The following is a 23,887-nucleotide window of genomic DNA, read 5'->3' on the forward strand; positions in this document are numbered from 1 at the left end:
TAGCAGCAACATGGCATAATCAATTTAAAAAAATACACTTTCATAGTGGTATGGATACACTCAAGGAGGCAAGATCAGTGAATAGTGCAAGCAAAGAATGAGAAACCTTGAATACAGTGGTAATGGGAAAGGAGATAGATGTATGGAATACTATAAGTACAGTATAAATAACAGGACTTAGGCAGGGGATGGACTAGTAGTAGTAGTAGCAGTAGTAGTAGTAGTAGCAGTAGTAGTAGTAATAGTAGTAGTAGTAGTAGTAGTAGTAGTAGTAGTAGTAGTAGTAGTAATCTTTGAGTGAGAGTCTATGTACTGTTTTTGATAGTGAAGTGTGGCAGAATATGCCACCACAAAATATGCCATTTTGGCATAAGATTATTTTGAGCTAAAGACACTTGAAAATCAGCGGATGCAAAAGAGACACTGCCCTCCCTGCACCAGGAAGAAAGTAGTATCACTGAAGGGAGAAGACTTCCACGTGAAAGATGCCCTCCCTGTACAAGCAGAGAAGAAACATTCTTGCTACCAGAGATGAGTGAAGGTGGAGAAAAACCTGTACAAATGGTCCCTGTTAAAATAACTTACCTTCCTTTATTCTCTTCATACATTTTACTTTTCCACAATTGCTACTTTTCGTTCAACCTACTATACAAGCATTTAGGTTTTGCCACATCTTTGGATCTGCATTTTCCTATGGGGGCTCCCATGTACATGGGAAAATCCGTTTGTCTCCTGCTAATTTATCTTATGTCAATTCAATTCTCAGGCCTAGCCAGAGACGTTAAGATGGTAAAGTTTTGCCTCCCATACAATAGCAAAAGGCAGGCAGACAAAACGTCCTCCACCTTACGAGGACTTATAGAAGGTAATGCTTTCCCATTAAAGTGGGGAATGGGAAAAATGAAAAAAAAAAAAAAAAAAAAAAGCAAGCCAGTCATGAGTCTGAAAATGATCAATCTTTACTATAGTTCAACTTAATAGTTTTACAATTGTAATTACAAATAACTATTCCATAGCTTATTTTTAAACATTTTTTCATAAATATCCTAACAGAGATACAGTCTTCGAAAAGCTCAAAAGTTTCAGAGACAAGAAAACAAACACAGAAATACTGTTGATGGGGAGCCTGGAAAGGAGATCTACCTGGGGCAAACATTACTGGGAAACTGCAAAAGTAAATCTATAGGGATGGCCAAGAGACATACGAAACATGTACAGAATTCTGTTGCATTGTCACAAGTGCCTCTTAGGGTTTCAACAAATGAAGAGCTACATCTCATGATTTCTTAAGTTGATTTGCACTCCAAGAACATAACACCTTAAGTGAACTGAAGTTCTAAAACGAAGTAGAACTACTCCAAAATATTCAGCCTTCTCATCACTCAAATTCCCTGACTGTTCAACTTTCCCGTGATTCTCTACTTTTCTTACCACCCATCACCCCAACATAAAATTAAAATAATTTATACATTTGGGATAGTTACTAAGTCCCACGTTTTAAATTTTTAAATGCTGAGTTTAATATTTTACATTTAAATAATTAAAAAGCAAAATCAAGTTAAATTTTTACTAGTGATTTAGTGGACTTCACTGAGGAAAAAAAAACAAACCATATATATACAGTCCTAATTCCCACAAGTATTAGGAATAAATATGTCATAATAAAATTAATATGAATTTTTAGAAATTTCCTCTTCAAAAATACATTTGCATGTTCTGAGTGTGCTACTGCTGTCAGTGCTGTACTGACTTTCCAGCTTTCTTCTCTGAGTGGGATAAGAAACCTGCCATTTTCACTAGGAACATTAAAACTCAAGAGACACAACAATTAAAGCTTTAATTTTGTAGTTTAATGTTTCACACTACCTCTACTTCACTTTCTTTGTCATTCCATTTCAAAGAAAGAAGGCAAACCTGGGGACTGTTAAAAAGTAAAAATCAAAGCTACAATGTTATTTGAGCTCAAAAAGTGCTGTAGTTTATAAAATTGAGAAGGTTTTTTTTTTAAATTAATTTTTATGCTTCCCAAAGTGTGTATCAATTATATAGTTATGAGTAATGAATGGCATGAAACAAGGTCCCAACGTTTTCAAATTTTGTTTTTAAAATATATTACAACATCACATTAAAAACAGTAGAGGAAAACAAGCAACCAGGATAGAACTACTTTTTTCCAACTCAACAGTACTTAGCTTTACCTAGAATTTTCGTATAGTTGATGCTAACTTCTTCTGAACGCTTTCTGACTAGTATTCTACCTTATGTATTCTTTATAGTATTTCCATATAATTTTTACCTAGACCTATTCAGAGCATAGCACAGACAGGGCAGCACAAGCAACTGACACCTTTGTTGGCAGCACAATGTTTTTTCATCCAGTTTATGAGAGAACGAAAAGAATGAAAGTGAAAATTTTACTTAGAGTTAATTACTGTAGCTCCAGGTAATCTCTTCAGAAGTCCCCTGCTTCACCATCTCAAGTTAATCAATAATGGCTGGTTTATGACTGGAAACCACTTACCAAATTGCCTAAACAAGAAAACTTTTTAAAATAACAATTTGCAGATCTGTCCAACAACTTCAATAAAGTCGAATTTGCTTTATTTTTCCAAAAATTATGTTGTCAAGATAGAGACTTTTTGTAAGTGTAAATGTATGATGTATTATGAATTGATTTTTAGTTCCTGTTACAGAGTTGTTAGACAAGTTATTAAAGTTTAAGAAAATTTGAATTCTAAATTTCCACCTGATAACATATATGAAATATTTTATATTTTCAATATATACTTATATTTTGCACACTGTATATAAACTAGATTAGAAATGTTTTAAGTCATTTCACTGTGTGTATATCTGCACTATATAAAGAAAAAAAGAAAGGCAGAAAGACACTTTCCTTCTATCTTCCATAAGAAAACTTCAAAAATGTTTCTTTTTAAAATTGAATTTTTCAAAAGGGAAAAAATATCCTCTGATGGGAAATCACTTGTTTTAATAGAAGGTAAAACACTGCCATGTCAACCACAAGGTGGTGCTATAGTTCCATGCTGGCACTGATATTTTAGGAGTTAATCGATACAGTAGTTTTTTCCATTATAACTATAACCTCTTAATTTTTATAAATGTACTTCTCTCACAATCAAAAAAAATTAAAGCTAACATGCTTCATTAATTCTGGAAACATTTACTGAAACTCTGTTAAATTCAAAATTGTATGTTTCTGTAGGCTATCATTTTAAAGTTCTGACAACCAAATATTTATTAGAATATTAAAAATGCGGCCAAGCATGGTGACTCACCCATGTAATCTTAGCACTTTGGGAGTTCCAGGTGGGCAGGTAGCTTTAGCTCACGAGTTCGAGAACAGACTGGGCAACATGGAGAAACCCTGTCTCTACAAAAATACAAACATTAGCCGGGCATGATGGTACAGGCCTATGGTCTCAGCTACTCAGGAGGCTGAGGCACGAGAATCCACTTGAACTTGGGAGGCGGTGGGTGCAATGAGCCGAGATCACGCCACTACACTCCAGCCTGGGCAACAGAGTGAGACCCTGTTTCAAAAAAGGAAAAAAAAAAAAAAAAGGAACACTAAAAATGTTTTCTTAAAAGTGATTTCTTACGCTGTTTCAAATTCACACACACAAAAAAAATTTAAGTGATTTCTACTCATATAACAATATTTTATATTTGACAGTGTAATACCGAATTATACATATATACCATAAATAGATGAATAAATAAAATATAATCAGATGGTCCATATAATAATAAAAAAATACACTTTTTCCTTCCAAATAATGAAGTCAATTTTCTTGAGGAATTTCCGGGATTACTGCTACACTTTTATCTCTAAGTTTTAAAAAAGATAATTCATATAGTAATATTAAAAATAAATTTCATTTTTCCATTGATTTAACTTCAGCAAAGATTTCTCTCTCCAAAAAATGTGTAACTTTTCATCATTAAAAAAACAAAACATGACACCTCACTGTATCTTTTAATGTTGGCTAGAATGGCTATATTCTCTGTCTGTTATACTGGTCTTAAAAAGTGCTACACCACTAGGAGTGGTGGCTCACGCCTGTAATCCCAGCATTTTGGGAGGCCAAGGCGGGTGGATCACCTGAGGTCAGGAGTTCGAGACCTGCCTGACCAACATGGAGGAACTCCGTCTCTACTAAAAATATAAAATATAAAATTAGCTGGGCATGGTGGTGCATGCCTGTAATCCCAGCTACTCGGGAGACTGAGGCACAAGAATCGCTTGAACCTGGGAGGCGGAGGTTGCAGTGAGCCGAGATCACGCCATTGCACTATACAGCCTGGGCAACAAGAGCAAAACTGCATCTCAAAAGAAAAAAAAAAAAAAATTCATACAATAGAGCACACTAAAATGTTCAACACATTTCTCACGGTGAGCCTTGAGACCACCGTCCTCTTAGTCTAAACTTGAGGACCACAGTCCTCAAGCCCATTTCCCAGTACAAAAGGGGAATCTTAACCTTAATTTCTCAATGTTAACTGGAAAGGTATTGCTGTTTTTGACAAAGCATGAAATAGCTGTCTTTATATTTAATTTTCAATGAGTATTTTTAACTGTTTATTATAATTTATTCATCAGTACAGATGCGAAGATGGCATATATGAAAGCCTCCTGGGTATAATACACAAGTCCCATTTGGAATGTTTCCAACAGGATGTAAACCATAGTCCTCAAGCCTGTGCTTTAAAAAACATTACTTAGCACACTGCCAACAAATGTCAACACAGAAATACAGTGCTGTAATGACTTCACTCTGTAAGAGAAATAGACTGGAACATGAGTTTTTCCTTAAAAAAAAAAAAGTGACACAAGGTAAAGCAGTATAATCATTGCTCAAAAATATTAAAAGATTTATTCAATAATGAATGCAAAAATTCATATACCAAATGGAATCCAAATTGTCAAAAATTGCAGTATATTAAAATTGTATAAAGAATTCTTAAAATATACAATATGTATAGTAACCGAAGTCCTAGAAAAGTTCATGTAGAAAATCCTACAAGTAGTGATTTGGACATTTCAATAACTCTGCAGTTTCTTCAAACCTGAAATATAATAAATAATATATTAAGTAAATCAATAATTCATAATAAAGCATAGCATTTTAGTTGTTGAAATTATGCTTTTTAGCCTAAAATAAATTTGAATATTTTTCTTATCTATAAGTACAGTTACTATGAATCAACTTAAGTATGCTCAGAGGGAGGAAAAAAAGAGTCAATTATGAGTCTTGTATTCTTGGAGTGTAAGTTAAGTACTTTTTGCATTTCAAAATAATATAATTTTCTATAGTAGTAGGTTGCATAATCATCTTATATGCAATTTCATTTTATATTTCCTTTGAACTACTCTTTAGAAAAATCACATCATTTGTACTAGACAAAAACATCATTTTTATATCTTATCAATAACTCGCTGAAAAACACCAGTGATATTTTCACAATACTGAAAATGTCTCCAAACCATCCATCCACATATATTATTTAATATTTTGATAAATCAGTTATCAAAAATAGATAATACTCTTGATTAGTTACCAACCAAAAATATCTTTGTACTCTATCTGCAGTTAATTCCATTAACAATTCCAACAAGTTTTACATCACTTGTTGGAAACTAAAACAGTGACTCATCTCACAAACACATAACTGTAGGTGGATTTATTATCCAATGGAGTCCTGAAGGAAATTCCACACCTGACTGAGAGACCTTTAAGGTTTGAAACACACATGCACATTCTATATATACTGTAATCCAATACAATTCCCTATGGAGAAATGAATTTCTGTTGCCCCTTTCTGTTACTTACATTTTTTTCATCCTTTCCATTTTCTGGATTGTTGTTTCCTTTAATTTAAAAAGCAACAAATTTAGATGACTTCTCAAAGTAAACCATCATCAAAGATGGACCGAGAATGTACAAAATACAGTTTGAAACATTGCATTAAGTACTGTTTACTTATGAAAGAATTTTGAGAGACTAAGATTCAGTTTTGCTATTTTTCTTGCCAGCAATATTTACAACTAAAACTAATGCTTGCTCATTTTCCTAATTTAGAAAGGAAATAATCAAGCATTTTCTTACCTCTGAAATCTCATTCAAACCACAGTAATTAATGGTAGAGGCTCTGGGAGTTGAATCTGATGATGCCGTACTACAGCCAGAGGACAGAGGAATACTTGCTGGCCTCCCTACTTTGTTTTTTCTGTCTGTGAAGAAATTAAGTTTTAGATTACCTTTTCCTTTCACAGTAGAGTCAAAGATCTAAAAATGTTATTTATAGATGGAAGAAAAACATACTATTTTAATTAAACATGGCTATCGGTATAGATGAAAGAGTTTTTAGTACTATTTTAAGGTAAAAGCTTTCATATGGAGATCTAGATGTTAAAAATTGCCCAATAAAAATTACAAAAGGCAGTATTATTATCATGGTAGCAATCAGTTTGAAAAACAGGCAAGTTAATTATTTATTTTAAAATATAACCTATTGAATCAATCATGTATATTCTTTTCTTAAAATGGTGACATCTACATTAAATAATTCGTATCCATGAATTTGTCATGATGCTTTTATTCAGCAACATTCAAGCATTTCACAAATTTTTTTACTACTGTTCTGTGGCAAGTGACTATTCCTATAACTGACCATATATATCTTTTAAAAATCAAGAAACATTCTAACTTGATTTAACACATATGAAAGTAAGTAATGCAAAAATTTAAGATCCACAGATTTCTTCTTCTAAAAAACTGAAAAACCTAACATTTCAAATATCCTGATAATATTAATTTGACAAAATGATGGCATCTCCCCTTCAAAAATATCAATTAGAGAAGATTATGGATAATGTAATAAATCCTACAAACCCTGCGTTTTAATCAGAATACATTTGGCTGCAAAAGCAATGCAAAAAAAAAAAAAAAAAAAAAAAAAAAAAAGGACACCCATTTAAACTGGTTCACATAAAGACAGCTTTATTGTAAGTCTACACAGACAACCTTAATTGGGGAACAAACTATTACCATGTGAGAACTGAAACAACTAGAAGACTAATTTTCATCTCTCATAGAATCATAGTCTCTTTTGCCTACTACTGCCATTTGCTCCATTCCTCTGCTCTTCTCTGTAGAATGGCTTTCTCTGCTGACTCATCAGCATAAACTTCCACCACATGGCCAGCCCAGCCCAGGCTCAATATCATTTGACTAACTGACTCGTGGTGTCCTAATTCCAAATTCTAAGAGAGAGAATGAAATTTGACTCATCACACTTTGAATTCCTATTCTCTGGGTTAAGTGTCTACTCTTAATCCAGTTAGCTAAGCCTGGAGGTCAAGATTACAGGGTACAACTCTGAAGACTACATAAACTCAGATCTTTTAGCAGGATCTGTGGACAAGAGGTTATTTTAAGAAATAATTTGAAATTAGGCAGGAACTATATCTACTACGCACTAAATCTTGGATTACTTTCTGTGGGTACAGATAGTTGTCCTGAATATTTCTTATGTCTTTCCAAAAAGAGGTGGGGGCTAGGAAAAGGAAACAGGTCCGGGAAGACAGATAAAGGGTGAAGGAAGGGCTCTCTTTGTCTTCTACTTTGGGGTGCAGACTTTGAGGTGTCTAAGCTTATTCAAGAGTGTGCCTCATGGTGGGAGAAAGCTGGTATTTGGCAGGCTGGCAAGCTATTCACAGTTATTCCTATAGAGGATTCCAGAGGTTACAGAGTAGACCATTACAGAACACCAGCTCTATTTAATAGCCAGATCAGTTAAGTGCATATTAATTTCTGTAATTTTTATTATTGCTTTCTTGAACCTTTAGTAAAGCCTTACTTGTTTAAACATTAATAGTTTCTTAGCTATGCTATAGGGGATTGAGAAAAGAATTGGTAACTGAGTTCAGGTTGGAAAGGAATGGGCAAAGGCAATGGCCACTGACACAAGGACCCTGACACCAGTTGTTATGTACTTCAGTAGTGACTGCTAAGAAGTCTGTAAAGAAAGGGATTCTTCTACTTCTAAGGGTATGGGACATGAGATCTTCTAGCCAACTCTTACCACATAATAATTAATCTTTCATTGCCATCTTTGGAGGCTCATCACCTATTCACTAAGGAAATAGTAGGGTTCTTTACCATTTAATAATTTGTAAGCCAATATTTCTAAATCAAGGACCAATGTATGTATCCAACTTATTTGTAGATATTTTGTCTTAAGGGTTTCATACATAATTTATTATATTCAAAAGTGAACTCATTATTTCTCCCAAACCTTCTCCTCCTCCTGAACTTTTTATTTTATTAAAGAGTAACAATCATCTACCCAATCACATGAGCTAAACACAAGTAGTCAGTCTTAACTTCCTTACTCTCCTTCACTTTTTGTATCTATCAGGAATCAAGGCATATCAATTTTAACATCTAAATTTCTCCCAAATAAATTACCTGCTCTTTATCCTCACTATCATTGCCTTAGTAGAGACCCTCATTATTATTCTGAAATAATGACTACTAAAATACTCTTCAAATTATCCTTGCCTATCTTACTTTCCTAACAAATCACTGTTCTGCTTTGATGATAACCTTTGTGAAACGCAAACCTCAGAATATTAGCCTTGCTGAAAATCTTTCTACAACTCTGGGATAAACCCCATGACTTGATCTTTCTACTCTTCTGCTTCAGCTTCCTTCAGGTGCTCACATGTACCCTTCCTTCTAGTCACACAGGAACAAACCACACTCTTCTGTGGTGCCACACCTTTCTTAATATTTTTTTCCTCTGAGGAGAAAAAGGCACAAAACAAAGCAAAACAAACAAGCAAAGAAAAAAGGAGCACTAACAGTTGGTGTCCTGTGTGGCAATTAACACCTAAGCTACTGTACCCTCTAGTGAACATAAATAATTTCACAAAAATTAACACCACATGAGGTCACTTCATTGGCGTAATTAAACAACACGCCCAAAACCATTATTCATGTCCAAACATAGACAAAACAAGGGCACCATGTAACCACATAAATGACCGGATATAGCCCCCCCTTGCCTCATAAGAGTACTTATTTTATGCTAAAATTTTCATTCTTACCATCAATCATCAAATTGCTCCTGCTCCCTGATAGCACCCATAGGCTTTGCTTCCTCAAACCCTCTCCAAAATTATCCAACACAAGTCCAATCCTTAAAAGCCTCTGCTAATTCACTCTTACGAAGACATTAAGGTGCCTTACAATTCCCCATGGAACACTGTATTCCTGATAAAGTCAAAACAAATCTGGAACCTCACAAAAACTATTCCTGATTTAATACGATTCTAAACCCAGAGTGATAAATTATTGCTCTCTGCATCCAAATGAAATCAAATCCTATTCCCAAGTAGCATGTATAAGGTATAATGTGTAAGTCTTTATAAACTTGGGTCTTTTAATTAATCTAGATCAGATCATAAACTCTATGAGACTAGGTATTTACCCTAATCATAATCTGTAATCCATTTCAGATAGTGGCCTGTTAATTACTTTCAGTCCTGGCACAGTTGCTGAAATTTAGCTATGTGAGCCTGGACATGGTAACTCACACCTGTAATCCCAGTACTTTGAGAAGCAGAGACAGGAGGATTGCTTGAGCCCAGGAGTTCAAGACCAGCCTGAGCAACATAGCAAGACCTCGTTTTACTAAAAACAATAAATAAATAAATAAAAATTATCCAGGTGTAGAGGCACGTGCCTGTAGTCCCAGCCACTCAGGAGGCTGAGGCAGGAGGATCACTTTAGGCCAAAGAGTTAATGTCTAGGAGACTGCAGTAAGCTATGATTGCACCACTGCACTCCAGCCTGAGCAACAGAGTAAGACCACCCTTATCTCAAAAAAAACCTAGCCATGTGTTTTCTAAATAGGTTAAAGGTATATTCTATAATCATGTCATTAAAAAAAAAATAGGCCTGAGCATGCAAAATCAAACTTGCAAAAGGCAATGTTTTGCAAATCACAAGCATTCAATATTTTTTCAATGAATAAATATTTAAACTCCACTATATGCAAATACTGGTGATAAAAGCACAGATACACTTTCTGTGTGCTAGACAGGCAGACCATAAGATAAAGTTTTTGCTCTCAAGGATCTTATACTCAAGTGTTAACATTTGTTGAATAGATACATGAATGGATAAATAAAACAGGCAACATTTTACCAAATCTGAAATCTGCAGTCTATAATAAATTTAGTTGCCTTAAATAGCATCTCAAATAATTATATTTAATAACCTAATCACTGAAATTGTTCTTTGTGCAATGATATTGATATGTGTTCCAAATATGCAGTGGTTAAGAAAAAACTTCAAATCAGTTGCCTGGATTCAAATTTGATCTACCATTCAATAACTATGTGACCTTTGTCATAGTTACTTAATTTTGCTGTACTTCAGTTTCCTCAACTGTAAAATATAAAAATAGTACTTATCTTGCATGGTTACTTCAGGAATTAAATGAGTTAATATAGTAGTTAGAATAGTGCCAGGCACACTGTTAGTGCTAGAATATATATTGTTATTTTATTGTTACACATATAGTAAAGTTGAAAGATTTTATAATGTTAACGATCCAGATATTAAAAATTTAACTTGATGAATTCTCAATTGGACAAAACATCTCTTCTATGGATATGATTTAATCATAGACACGGCACAAAATTTAGATCTGTCTTTTAAAAAAATATAAGAATCAAAAAAAACAAAGCTGTCACTGCAAAACAGAAATCTTATCCTTGCTGCTCAGTCACACTGAGCAAAATATCATTAGCCTAGTAAAGTTATGTGACCAGGAAAAGACCTGTTCTAATATCAGATCTTTCCCATTTTATCATTATCAGTGAACCATTAACATGGAAGAGGTCTGCAATACTTTATAGGTTACTGACAAATGTGTTTTCTTCTCTTACATATTATTATTTACATATGAGAAAGCTACTACCTACCTAAGCTTAAATTTAAAAACTTGGAGGTCAATTTTAAAATTCTAGAACACTTGATTATTCTAGAATGATTAAAACAGTAAAATATCTCTAAACAGTTTCAATTTTGTACACTGAAATTTATTTACCCACCGTGTTATGTAAAATAAGTAGGCTGGCTTCATAAGCAATTCTTGGCTTTAGTAGTCTATAGGTTCATTATTTTCTTTGTTCTAGGAGCTTTGCAATTTCTAAACAATGAAGCTTAAGAATATTAAAGTTACCAAATACCTATAACAATCATTTTTCTGAAAACTCATCATACCAATTCTCATAATGTTTACAAACTTACGAGGATTCAGAAGGTCCATGTTGCTACAAGAAGCGCAGTCTTCATTAATTTCATTAAACTCTACATATTCATCATTCTGGAATAACACAGTTAAATATTTAGAATGAAATAAAAAGAAAAACCCTCTCATTTTATATTCTTACTACTGAGCATAAAATATAAAGGTAGCATGATAAATGTTTAAATATTTTTAATTTTGTATTAAAGCAATGCATATACTGTATATTCCTACATATAAGAAATGTTTTAAATATGGAAGCAGATAGCAAGCTTCTTGAATCTATCAACTTCACTTTTTAGGAAGGAAAGACAGACCAGAAATCGAAATCCTGAGTAAAAGAAACAAATTTCTCAGATTTGATAAGGCAATGATAAATTTGGTAACTATTCTATGAAATTCACAATGATTGAAGTAAATGAGTGAAAAAAAGACAGGAAGAGTTATCAATATCTTCTGTATCTTTTCCACCCTACGAAAATAGGTCATTTGTACTATTAAAAGATACAAAATAATTCTAAGCTTTTCATAATATCTATCATACTCTTACCTCATTTTAAGTTCTTCAAGCATCATTAACATCTGTAAAAGCTCAACTTACAAGTTTTTCAGATCATCTTATTCAATGAAGAGAGAAACAACAGCCACAACACCATTCAGGCTATATTTAAACAGGACTTCATTCTAACTAGACATTTTCTCATTATTCAAATATTCTCATATTTAGCATTTCCAAAAAAATACACATACAACAATCAAAAAATTACTTTGTTATATCTGAGATATTTTATAAATGTTAAAAGAAGAAAATACCTTTTTAGACAAAAGCATTTCTGTTTCAAGAAGAGTGACACGACTGAGCAGATTAGTCCAGGTGTTTTCATCTACCATCACATTTCCTTTCATTTTTTGTTCTAAACAGTCTAACCTTTTCTCTATCAAAGTCAGCTCCTTAAGCTTTTCTTGGCATTCAGCAAGCATAGTCTGTAGTGCAGTAATCTCAGGATTAACATTTATATCCTAAAAAGATTAGAGAGATTAAAAATAAAATTAAACAAACTAAAATTTCTTTAAAATTGATGTTTCCCACTTCCACAGTGTTATCTCAATAGTTAGGAGAGACGGTCCTGCTTGAGAGTTAAAAGGTTTATCTCTGGAGGGAGACTACTTGGCCACTTAAACTAGTTCTGAGACTTATGATCTTGATGCCTCCATTTCCTCATTAAAAAAAAAAGAGAGAGAGATAAAAGAAGTATCTACTTCATATGATTCTTCTGATAATGAGTTAATTTGCATGATTCTTTTGATACCAGCTAGTAAAATAAAACTATTATTAACTAGCTTCTTGAAACAACACCTAGCACAAAGCTAAGAGGAAATGACTAAAAACAACACTTAGTGCACTGAGATTATTCGGTTTGCCATGTAACAGGAAGTACGTCCAATGGCCATCTGGTAGTTTTTGTAAGTGCCAACTGTATATTGATATACTGATATATATAGAAGTCACAAAACATAGAAACATAGAAAAAGAAGTTTTAGCAGAAACAATAGACATCAGACATATTGGTGTCTGTGGCAATTAAGAGTAATAGAAATGTTTATTATTATTATTATTATTATTATTATTATTATTACACTTTAAGTTCTAGGGTACCTGTGCACAATGTGAAGGTTTGTTACATATGTATCCATATGTCATGTTGGTGTGCTGTACTCATTAACTCCTCATTTACATTAAGTATATCTCCTAATGCTATCCCTCCCCGCTACCCCCACCCCATGACAGGCCCCGGTGTGTGATGTTCCCCTTCCTGTGTCCAAAGTGTTCTCATTGTTCAATTCCCACCTATGAGTGAGAACATGCGGTGTTCGGTTTTTGTCCTGCTGATAGTTTGCTGAGAATGATGATTTCCAGCTTCATTCATGTCCCTACAAAGAACATGAGCTCATCTTTTTTATGGCTGTATAGTATTTCATGGTGTATATGTGCCACATTTTCTTAATCCAGGCTATCATTGATGGACATTTGGGTTGGTTCCAAGTCTTTGCTATTGTGAATAGTGCCAAAATAAACATATGTGAGCATGCGTCTTTATAGTAGCATGATTTATAATCCTTTGGGTATTTACCCAGTAACGGCATGGCTGGGTCAAATGGTATTTCTAGTACTAGATCCTTGAGGAATCGCCACACTGTCTTTCACAATGGTTGAACTAGTTTACAGTCCCACCAACAATGTAAAAGAGTTCCTATTTCTCCACATCCTCTCCAGCACCTGTTGTTTCCTGACTTTTTAATGACTGCCATCCTAACTGGTGTGAGATGGTATCTCATTGTGGTTTTGATTTGCATTTCTCTGATGGCCAGTGATGATGAGCATTTTTTCATGTGTCTGTTAGCTGCATAAATGTGTTCTTTTGAGAAGTGTCTGTTCATATCCTTTGCCCACTTTCTGATGGGGTTGTTTGATGTTTTCTTGTAAATTTAAGTTCTTTGTAGATTATGGATATTAGCCCTTTGTCAGATAGGTAGATTGTAAAACTTTTCTCCCATTCTGTAGGTTGCCTGTTCACTCTGATGGTAGTTTCTCTTGCTATGCAGAAGCTCTTTAGTTTAATTAGATCCCATTTGTCAATTCTGGCTTTTGTTGCCATTGCTTTTGGTGTTTTAGACATGAAGTCCTTGCCCATGCCTATGTCCTAAATGGTATTGCCTAGGTTTTCTTCTAGGGTTTTTATAGTTTTAGATCTAACATGTAAGTCTTTAATCCATCTTGAATTAATTTTTTATAAAGTATAAGGAAGGGATTCAGTTTCAGCTTTCTACATATGGCTAGCCAGTTTTCCCAGCACCATTTATTAAATAGGGAATCCTTTCCCCATTTCTTATTTTTGTCACGTTTCTCAAAGATCAGATGGTTGTGGATGTGTAGTATTATTTCTCAGAGCTCTGTTCTGTTCCATTGGTCTATATCACTGTTTTGGTACCAGTACCATGCTGTTTTGGTTACTGTAGCCTTGTAGTATAGTTTGAAGTTAGCTAGCATGATGCCTCCAGCTTTCTTTTGGCTTAGGATTGTCTTGGCAATGCGGGGTCTTTTTTGGTTCCATATGAACTTTAGTTTTTTCCAATTCGGTAAAGAAAGTCATTGGTAGCTTGATGGGGATGGCACTGAATCTATAAATTATCTTGGGCAGTGTGGCCATTTTCACAATATTGATTCTTCCTATCCTTGAGCATGGAATGTTATTCCATTTGTTTGTGTCCTCTTTCATTTCGTTGAGCAGTGGTTTGCAGTTCTCCTTGAAGAGGTCCTTCACATCCCTTGTAAGTTGGATTCCTAAGTATTTTATTCTCTTTGAAGCAATTGTGAATGGGAGTTCACTCATGATTTGGCTCTCTGTTTGTCTGTTATTGGTGTATAGGAATGCTTGTGATTTTTGTACATTGATTTTCTATCCAGACACTTTGCTGAAGTTTCTTATCAGCTTAAGGAGATTTTGGGCTGAGACAATGGGGTTTTCTAAATATACAATCATGTCATCTGCAAACAGGGACAATTTGAATTCCTCTTTTCCTAACTGAATACCTTTTCTTTCTTTCTCCTGTATGACTGCCCTGGCCAGAACTTCCAACAGCATGTTGACTAGGAGTGGTGAGAGAGGGCATCCCTGTCTTGTGCCAGTTTTCAAAGGGAATGGTTCCAGTTTTTGCCCATTCAGTATGATATTGGCTGTGGGTTTGTCATAAATAGCTCTTATTATTTTGAGATATGTCCCATCAATACCGAATTTATTGAGAGTTTTTAGCATGAAGGTTGTTGAATTTTGTTGAAGGCTTTTTCTGTATCTATTGAGATAATCATGTGGTTTTTGTCTTTGGTTCTGTTTATAGGATGGATTATGCTTATTGATTTGCATATGTGGAACCAGCTTTGCAGCCCAGGGATGAAGCCCACTTGATCATGGTGGATATAAGCTTTTTGATGGGCTGCTGTATTCGGTTTGCCAGTATTTTATCGAGGATTTTTGCATCAATGTTCATCAGGGATATTGGTCTAAAATTCTCTTTTTTTGTTGTGTCTCTGCCAGGCTTTGGTATTAGGATGATGCTGGCCTCATAAAATGAGTTAGGGAGGATTCCCTCTTTTTCTATTGATTGGAATAGTTTCAGAAGGAATGGTACCAGCTCCTCTTGGTACCTCTGGTAGAATTCGGCTGTGAATCCGTCTGGTCCTGGACTTTTTTTAGTTGGTAGGCTATTAATTATTCCCTCAATTTCAGAGCCTGTTATTGGTCAATTCAGGGATCTGAGACGAAGCTTCCAGAGGAACGATCAGGCAGCAACATTTGCTATTCTGCAATATTCGTTGTTCTGCAGCCTCCGCTGCTGATACCCAGGCAAACAGGGTCTAGAGTGGAGTCCCAGCAAACTCCAACAGACCTGCAGCTGAGGGTCCTGACTGTTAGAAGGAAAACTAACTAATAGAAAGGACATCCAGACCAAAACCCCATCTGTATGTCACCATCATCAAAGACCAAAGGTAGATAAAACCACAAAGACAGGGAGAAATCAGAGGAGAAAAGCTGAAAATTCTAAAAATCAGAGCACCTGTTCTCCTCCAAAGGAACGCAGCTCCTCGCCAGCAATGGAACAAAGCTGGATGGAGAATGACTTTGACAAGTTGAGAGAAGAAGGCTTCAGACGATCAGACTTCTCAGAGCTAAAGGCAGATGTTCAAACCCATCGCAAAGAAGCTAAAAACCTTGAAAAAAGATTTGACAAATGGCTAACTAGAATAACCACTGTAGAGAAGTCCTTAAATGACCTGACGGAGCTGAAAACCACGGCACAAGAACTATGTGATGCATGAACAAGATTCGGTAGCTGATTCGATCAAATGGAAGAAAGGGTATCAGTGGTTGAAGAGCAAATGAATGAAATGAAGTGAGAAGAGAAATTTAGAGAAAAAAGAGTAAAAAGAAATGAAAAAAGCCTCCAAGAAATATGGGACTATGTGAAAAGACGAAATCTAGGTCTGATTGGTGTACCTGAAAAGTGACGGGGAGAATGGAATCAAGTTGGAAAACACTCTTCAGGATATCATCCAGGAGAACTTGCCCAATCTAGCAAGGCATGCCAATATTCAAATTCAGGAAATAGGGGGCGGAGCAAGATGGCCGAATAGGAACAGCTCCAGTCTCCAACTCCCAGCGCGAGCGACACAGAAGACCGGTGATTTCTGCATTTTCAACTGAGGTACTGGGTTCATCTCACTGGGGAGTGCCGGACGATCGGTGCTGGTCAGCTGCTGCAGCCCGACCAGCGAGAGCTGAAGCAGGGCGAGGCATCGCCTCACCTGGGAAGCGCAAGGGGGAAGGGAATCCCTTTTCCTAGCCAGGGGAACTGAGACACACAACACCTGGAAAATCGGGTAACTCCCACCCCAATACTGCGCTTCAAGCAAACAGGCACACCAGGAGATCATATCCCACACCTGGCCGGGAGGGTCCCACGCCCACGGAGCCTCCCTCATTGCTAGCACAGCAGTCTGCGATATAGCGGCAAGGCAGCAATGAGGCTGGGGGAGGGGTGCCCGCCATTACTGAGGCTTAAGTAGGTAAACAAAGCTGCTGGGAAGCTCGAACTGGGTGGAGCTCACAGCAGCTCAAGGAAACCTGCCTGTCTCTGTAGACTCCACCTCTGGGGACAGGGCACAGTAAAAATAACAAAAACAGCAGAAACCTCTGCAGACGCAAACGACTCTGTCTGACAGCTTTGAAGAGAGCAGTGGATCTCCCAACACGGAGGTTGAGATCTGAGAAGGGACAGACTCCCTGCTCAAGTGGGTCCCTGACCCCTGAGTAGCCTAACTGGGAGACATCCCCCACTAGGGGCAGTCTGACACCCCACACCTCACAGGGTGGAGTACACCCCTGAGAGGAAGCTTCCAAAGCAAGAATCAGATAGCTACACTCGCTGTTCAGAAATATTCTATCTTCTGCAGCCTCTGCTTCTGATACCCAGGCAAACAGGGTCTGGAGTGGACCTCAAGCAATCTCCAACAGACCTACAGCTGAGGGTCCTGACTGTTAGAAGGAAAACTATCAAACAGGAAGGACACCTACACCAAAACCCCATCAGTACATCACCATCATCAAAGACCAGAGGCAGAAAAAAACCACAAAGATGGGGAAAAAGCAGGGCAGAAAAGCTGGAAATTCCAAAAATAAGAGCGCATCTCCCCCGGCAAAGGAGCGCAGCTCATCGCCAGCAACGGATCAAAGCTTCACAGAGAATGACTTTGACGAGATGAGAGAAGGCTTCAGTCCATCAAACTTCTCAGAGCTAAAGGAGGAATTACGTACCCAGCGCAAAGAAACTAAAAATCTTGAAAAAAAAGTGGAAGAATTGATGGCTAGAGTAATTAATGCAGAGAAGGTCATAAACGAAATGAAAGAGATGAAAACCATGACACGAGAAATACGTGACAAATGCACAAGCTTCAGTAACTGACTCGATCAACTGGAAGAAAGAGTATCAGCGATTGAGGATCAAATGAATGAAATGAAGCGAGAAGAGAAACCAAAAGAAAAAAGAAGAAAAAGAAATGAACAAAGCCTGCAAGAAGTATGGGATTATGTAAAAAGACCAAATCTACGTCTGATTGGGGTGCCTGAAAGTGAGGGGGAAAATGGAACCAAGTTGGAAAACACTCTTCAGGATATCATCCAGGAGAACTTCCCCAACCTAGTAGGGCAGGCCAACATTCAAATCCAGGAAATACAGAGAACGCCACAAAGATACTCTTCGAGAAGAGCAACTCCAAGACACATAATTGCCAGATTCACCAAAGTTGAAATGAAGGAAAAAATCTTAAGGGCAGCCAGAGAGAAAGGTCGGGTTACCCACAAAGGGAAGCCCATCAGACTAACAGCAGATCTCTCAGCAGAAACTCTACAAGCCAGAAGAGAGTGGGGGCCAATATTCAACATTCTTAAAGAAAAGAATTTTCAACCCAGAATTTCATATCCAGCCAAACTAAGTTTCATAAGTGAAGGAGAAATAAAATCCTTTACAGATAAGCAAATGCTTAGAGATTTTGTCACCACTAGGCCTGCCTTACAAGAGACCCTGAAGGAAGCACTAAACATGGAAAGGAACAACCGGTACCAGCCATTGCAAAAACATGCCAAAATGTAAAGACCATGGAGGCTAGGAAGAAACTGCATCAACTAACGAGCAAAATAACCAGTTAATATCATAATGGCAGGATCAAGTTCACACATAACAATCTTAACCTTAAATGTAAATGGACTAAATGCTCCAATTAAAAGACATAGACTGGCAAACTGGATAAAGAGTCAAGACCCATCAGTCTGCTGTATTCAGGAGACCCATCTCTCACGCAGAGACATACATGGGCTCAAATTAAAGGGATGGAGGAAGATTTACCAAGCAAATGGAGAACAAAAAAAAGCAGGGGTTGCAATACTAGTCTCTGATAAAACAGACTTTAAACCATCAAAGATCAAAAGAGACAAAGAAGGCCATTACATAATGGTAAAGGGATCAATTCAACAGGAAGAGCTAACTATCCTAAATATATATGCACCCAATACAGGAGCACCCAGATTCATAAAGCAAGTCCTTAGAGACTTACAAAGAGACTTAGACTCCCATACAATAATAATGGGAGACTTCAACACTCCACTGTCAACATTAGACAGATGAACGAGACAGAAAGTTAACAAGGATATCCAGGAATTGAACTCATCTCTGCAGCAAGCAGACCTAATAGACATCTACAGAACTCTCCACCCCAAATCAACAGAATATACATTCTTCTCAGCACCACATTGTACTTACTCCAAAATCGACCACGTAATTGGAAGTAAAGCACTCCTCAGCAAATGTACAAGAACAGAAATTATAACAAACTGTCTCTCAGACCACAGTGCAATCAAACTAGAACTCAGGACTAAGAAACTCAATCAAAACCGCTCAACTACATGGAAACTGAACAACCTGCTCCTGAATGACTACTGGGTATATAACGAAATGAAGGCAGAAATAAAGATGTTCTTTGAAACCAATGAGAACAAAGATACAACATACCAGAATCTCTGGGACACATTTAAAGCAGTGTGTAGAGGGAAATTTATAGCACTAAATGCCCACAAGAGAAAGCAGGAAAGATCTAAAATTGACACTCTAACATCGCAATTAAAAGAACTAGAGAAGCAAGGGCAAACACATTCGAAAGCTAGCAGAAGGCAAGAAATAACTAAGATCAGAGCAGAACTGAAGGAGATAGAGACACAAAAAACCCTCCAAAAAATCAATGAATCCAGGAGTTGGTTTTTTGAAAAGATCAACAAAATTGACAGACCACTAGCAAGACTAATAAAGAAGAAAAGAGAGAAGAATCAAAGCGACGCAAATAAAAATGATAAAGGGGATATCACCACCGACCCCACAGAAATACAAACTACCATCAGAGAATACTATAAACACCTCTACGCAAATAAACTGGAAAATCTAGAAGAAATGGATAATTTCCTGGACACTTACACTCTTCCAAGACTAAACCAGGAAGAAGTTGAATCCCTGAATAGACCAATAGCAGGCTCTGAAATTGAGGCAATAATTAATAGCCTACCAACCAAAAAAAGTCCAGGACCAGATGGATTCACAGCTGACTTCTACCAGAGGTACAAGGAGGAGTTGGTACCATTCCTTCTGAAACTATTCCAATCAATAGAAAAAGAGGGAATCCTCCCTAACTCATTTTATGAGGCCAACATCATCCTGATACCAAAGCCTGGCAGAGACACAACAAAAAAAAAAGAATTTTAGACCAATATCCCTGATGAACATCGATGCAAAAATCCTCAATAAAATACTGGCAAACCGGATTCAGCAACACATCAAAAAGCTTATCCACCATGATCAAGTGGGCTTCATCCCTGGGATGCAAGGCTGGTTCAACATTCGCAAATCAATAAACATAATCCAGCATATAAACAGAACCAGACAAGAACCAGATGATTATCTCAATAGATGCAGAAAAGGCTTTTGACAAAATTCAACAGCCCTTCATGCTAAAAACGCTCAATAAATTCGGTATTGATGGAACGTACCTCAAAATAATAAGAGCTATTTATGACAAACCCACAGCCAATATCATACTGAATGGGCAAAAACTGGAAAAATTCCCTTTGAAAACTGGCACAAGACAGGGATGCCCTCTCTCACCACTCCTATTCAACATAGTGTTGGAAGTTCTGGCTAGGGCAATTAGGCAAGAGAAAGAAATCAAGGGTATTCAGTTAGGAAAAGAAGAAGTCAAATTGTCCCTCTTTGCAGATGACATGATTGTATATTTAGAAAACCCCATTGTCTCAGCCCAAAATCTCCTTAAGCTGATAAGCAACTTCAGCAAAGTCTCAGGATACAAAATTAATGTGCAAAAATCACAAGCATTTTTATACACCAGTAACAGACAAACAGAGAGCCAAATCAGGAATGAACTCCCATTCACAATAGCTTCAAAGAGAATAAAATACCTAGGAATCCAACTTACAAGGGATGTAAAGGACCTCTTCAAGGAGAACTACAAACCACTGCTCAGTGAAATAAAAGAGGACACAAACAAATGGAAGAACATACCATGCTCATGGATAGGAAGAATCAATATCGTGAAAATGGCCATACTGCCCAAGGTTATTTATAGATTCAATGCCATCCCCATCAAGCTACCAATGAGTTTCTTCACAGAATTGAAAAAACTGCTTTAAAGTTCATATGGAATCAAAAAAGAGCCCGCATCTCCAAGACAATCCTAAGTCAAAAGAACAAAGCTGGAGGCATCACGCTACCTGACTTCAAACTATACTACAAGGCTACAGTAACCAAAACAGCATGGTACTGGTACCGAAACAGAGATATAGACCAATGGAACAGAACAGAGTCCTCAGAAATAATACCACACATCTACAGCCATCTGATCTTTGACAAACCTGACAAAAACAAGAAATGGGGAAAGGATTCCCTATTTAATAAATGGTGCTGGGAAAATTGGCTAGCCATAAGTAGAAAGCTGAAACTGGATCCTTTCCTTACTCCTTATATGAAAATTAATTCAAGATGGATTAGAGACTTAAATGTTAGACCTAATACCATAAAAATTCTAGAGGAAAACCTAGGTAGTACCATTCAGGACATAGGCATGGGAAAAGACTTCATGTCTAAAACACCAAAAGCAACGGCAGCAAAAGCCAAAATTGACAAATGGGATCTCATTAAACTAAAGAGCTTCTGCACAGCAAAAGAAACTACCATCAGAGTGAACAGGCAACCTACAGAATGGGAGAAAATTTTTGCAATCTACTCATCTGACAAAGGGCTAATATCCAGAACCTACAAAGAACTCAAACAAATTTACAAGAAAAAAACAAACAACCCCATCAAAAAGTGGGCAAAGGATATGAACAGACATTTCTCAAAAGAAGACATTCATACAGCCAACAGACACATGAAAAAATGCTCATCATCACTGGCCATCAGAGAAATGCAAATCAAAACCACAATGAGATACCATCTCACACCAGTTAGAATGGCGATCATTCAAAAGTCAGGAAACAACAGGTGCTGGAGAGGATGTGGAGAAATAGGAACACTTTTACACTGTTGGTGGGATTGTAAACTAGTTCAACCATTATGGAAAACAGTATGGTGATTCCTCAAGGATCTAGAACTAGATGTACCATATGACCCAGCCATCCCATTACTGGGTATATACCCAAAGGATTATAAATTATGCTGCTATAAAGACACATGCACACGTATGTTTATTGCGGCACTATTCACAATAGCAAAGACTTGGAATCAACCCAAATGTCCATCAGTGACAGACTGGATTAAGAAAATGTGGCACATATACACCATGGAATACTATGCAGCCATAAAAAAGGATGAGTTTGTGTCCTTTGTAGGGACATGGATGCAGCTGGAAACCATCATTCTTAGCAAACTATCACAAGAACAGAAAACCAAACACCGCATGTTCTCACTCATAGGTGGGAACTGAACAATGAGATCACCTGGACTCGGGAAGGGGAACATCACACACCTGGTCCTATCATGGGGAGGGGGGAGGGGGGAGGGATTTCATTGGGAGTTATACCTGATGTAAATGACGAGTTGATGGGTGCTGACGAGTTGATGGGTGCAGCACACCAATATGGCACAAGTATACATATGTAACAAACCTGCACGTTATGCACATGTACCCTAGAACTTAAAGTATAATAATAATAAATAAATTAAAAAAAAAAAAAAAAATTCAGGAAATACAGAGAAAGCCACAAAGATACTCCTTGAGAAGAGCAACTCCAAGACACGTAATTGCCAGATTCACCAAAGTTGAAATGAAGGAAAAAATGTTAAGGGCAGCCAGAGAGAAAGGTCAGTTAACCCACAAAGGGAAACCCATCAGACTAACAGCGGATATCTCGGCAGAAACTCTACAAGCCAGAAGAGAGTGGCGGCTAATATTCAACATTCTTAAAGAAAAGAATTTTCAACCCAGAATTTCATATCCAGCTAAACTAAGCTTCATAAGTGAAGAAGAAATAAAATCCTTTACAGATAAGCAAATGCTGAGAGATTTTGTCACCACCCGGCCTGCCTTAAAAGAGCTCCTGAAGGAAACACTAAACATGGAAAGGAACAACTGGTAGCAGCCACTGCAAAAACATGCCAAATTGTAAAGACCCTCGATGCTAGGAAGAAACTGCATCAACTAATGAGCAAAATAACCAGCTAACATCATAATGACAGGATCAAATTCACACACAACAATATTAACCTTAAATGTAAACAGGCTAAATGCTCCAATTAAAAGACACAGACTGGCAAACTGGATAAAGAGTCAAGACCCATCAGTTTGCTGTATTCAGGAGACCCATCTCACATGCAGAGACACACATAGGTTCAAAATAAAGGATAGAGGAAGATCTACCAAGCAACTGGAAAACAAAAAGCAGGGGTTGCAATCCTAGTCTCTGATAAAACAGACCTTAAACCAACAAAGATTAAAAGAGACAAAAAAGGCCATTACATAATGGTAAAGGGATCAATTCAACAAGAAGAGCTAACTATCCTAAATATATATGCACCAAATACAGGAGCACCCAGATTCATAAAGCAAGTCCTTAGAGACCTACAAAGAGACTCAGACTCCTACACAATAATAATGGGAGACTTTAACAACCCACTGTCAACATTAGACAGATCAATGAGACAGAAAGTTAAAAAGGATATCCAGGAATTGAACTCAACTCTGCACCAAGTGGAACTGATAGAAACCTACAGAACTCTCCACACCAAATCAACAGAATATACATTCTTCTCAGCACCACATCGCACTTATTCCAAAATTGACCACACAGTTGGAAGTAAAGCACTCCTCAGCAAATGTACAAGAACAGAAATTATAACAAACTGTCTCTCAGACCACAGTGCAATCAAACTA

General features: G+C 36.8%; 1 protein-coding gene across 15 annotated transcripts in view; it reads right to left on the reverse strand.

Annotated features, from left to right (window-relative positions):
- Positions 1-23,887, reverse strand: part of LOC105466649 (centrosomal protein 44) — a 135,552-nt gene that overhangs the window by 90,554 nt on the left and 21,111 nt on the right. For 13 of the 15 annotated variants that reach the window (XR_011620793.1, XR_011620798.1, XR_011620797.1 and 10 more), the window contains 5 exons: positions 12,160-12,366; positions 11,349-11,424; positions 6,132-6,256; positions 5,856-5,893; positions 3,300-5,091 (listed from right to left, as the gene is read on the reverse strand). Coding sequence is in view for 1 of the 15 variants with exons in the window: in XM_011715721.3 (XP_011714023.2) it covers positions 5,043-5,091; positions 5,856-5,893; positions 6,132-6,256; positions 11,349-11,424; positions 12,160-12,366 (495 nt within the window). In the remaining 14 variants the exon portion in view is untranslated. Of the gene's footprint in view, positions 1-937; positions 5,092-5,855; positions 5,894-6,131; positions 6,257-11,348; positions 11,425-12,159; positions 12,367-23,887 lie in introns of those variants that run through there. The other 2 variants (XM_011715721.3, XR_011620799.1) reach the window with 2 other exon arrangements.

Source organism: Macaca nemestrina, chromosome 3, assembly GCF_043159975.1.
Source record: "Macaca nemestrina isolate mMacNem1 chromosome 3, mMacNem.hap1, whole genome shotgun sequence".
In the NCBI taxonomy this organism is placed as follows: Eukaryota; Metazoa; Chordata; class Mammalia; order Primates; family Cercopithecidae; genus Macaca; species Macaca nemestrina.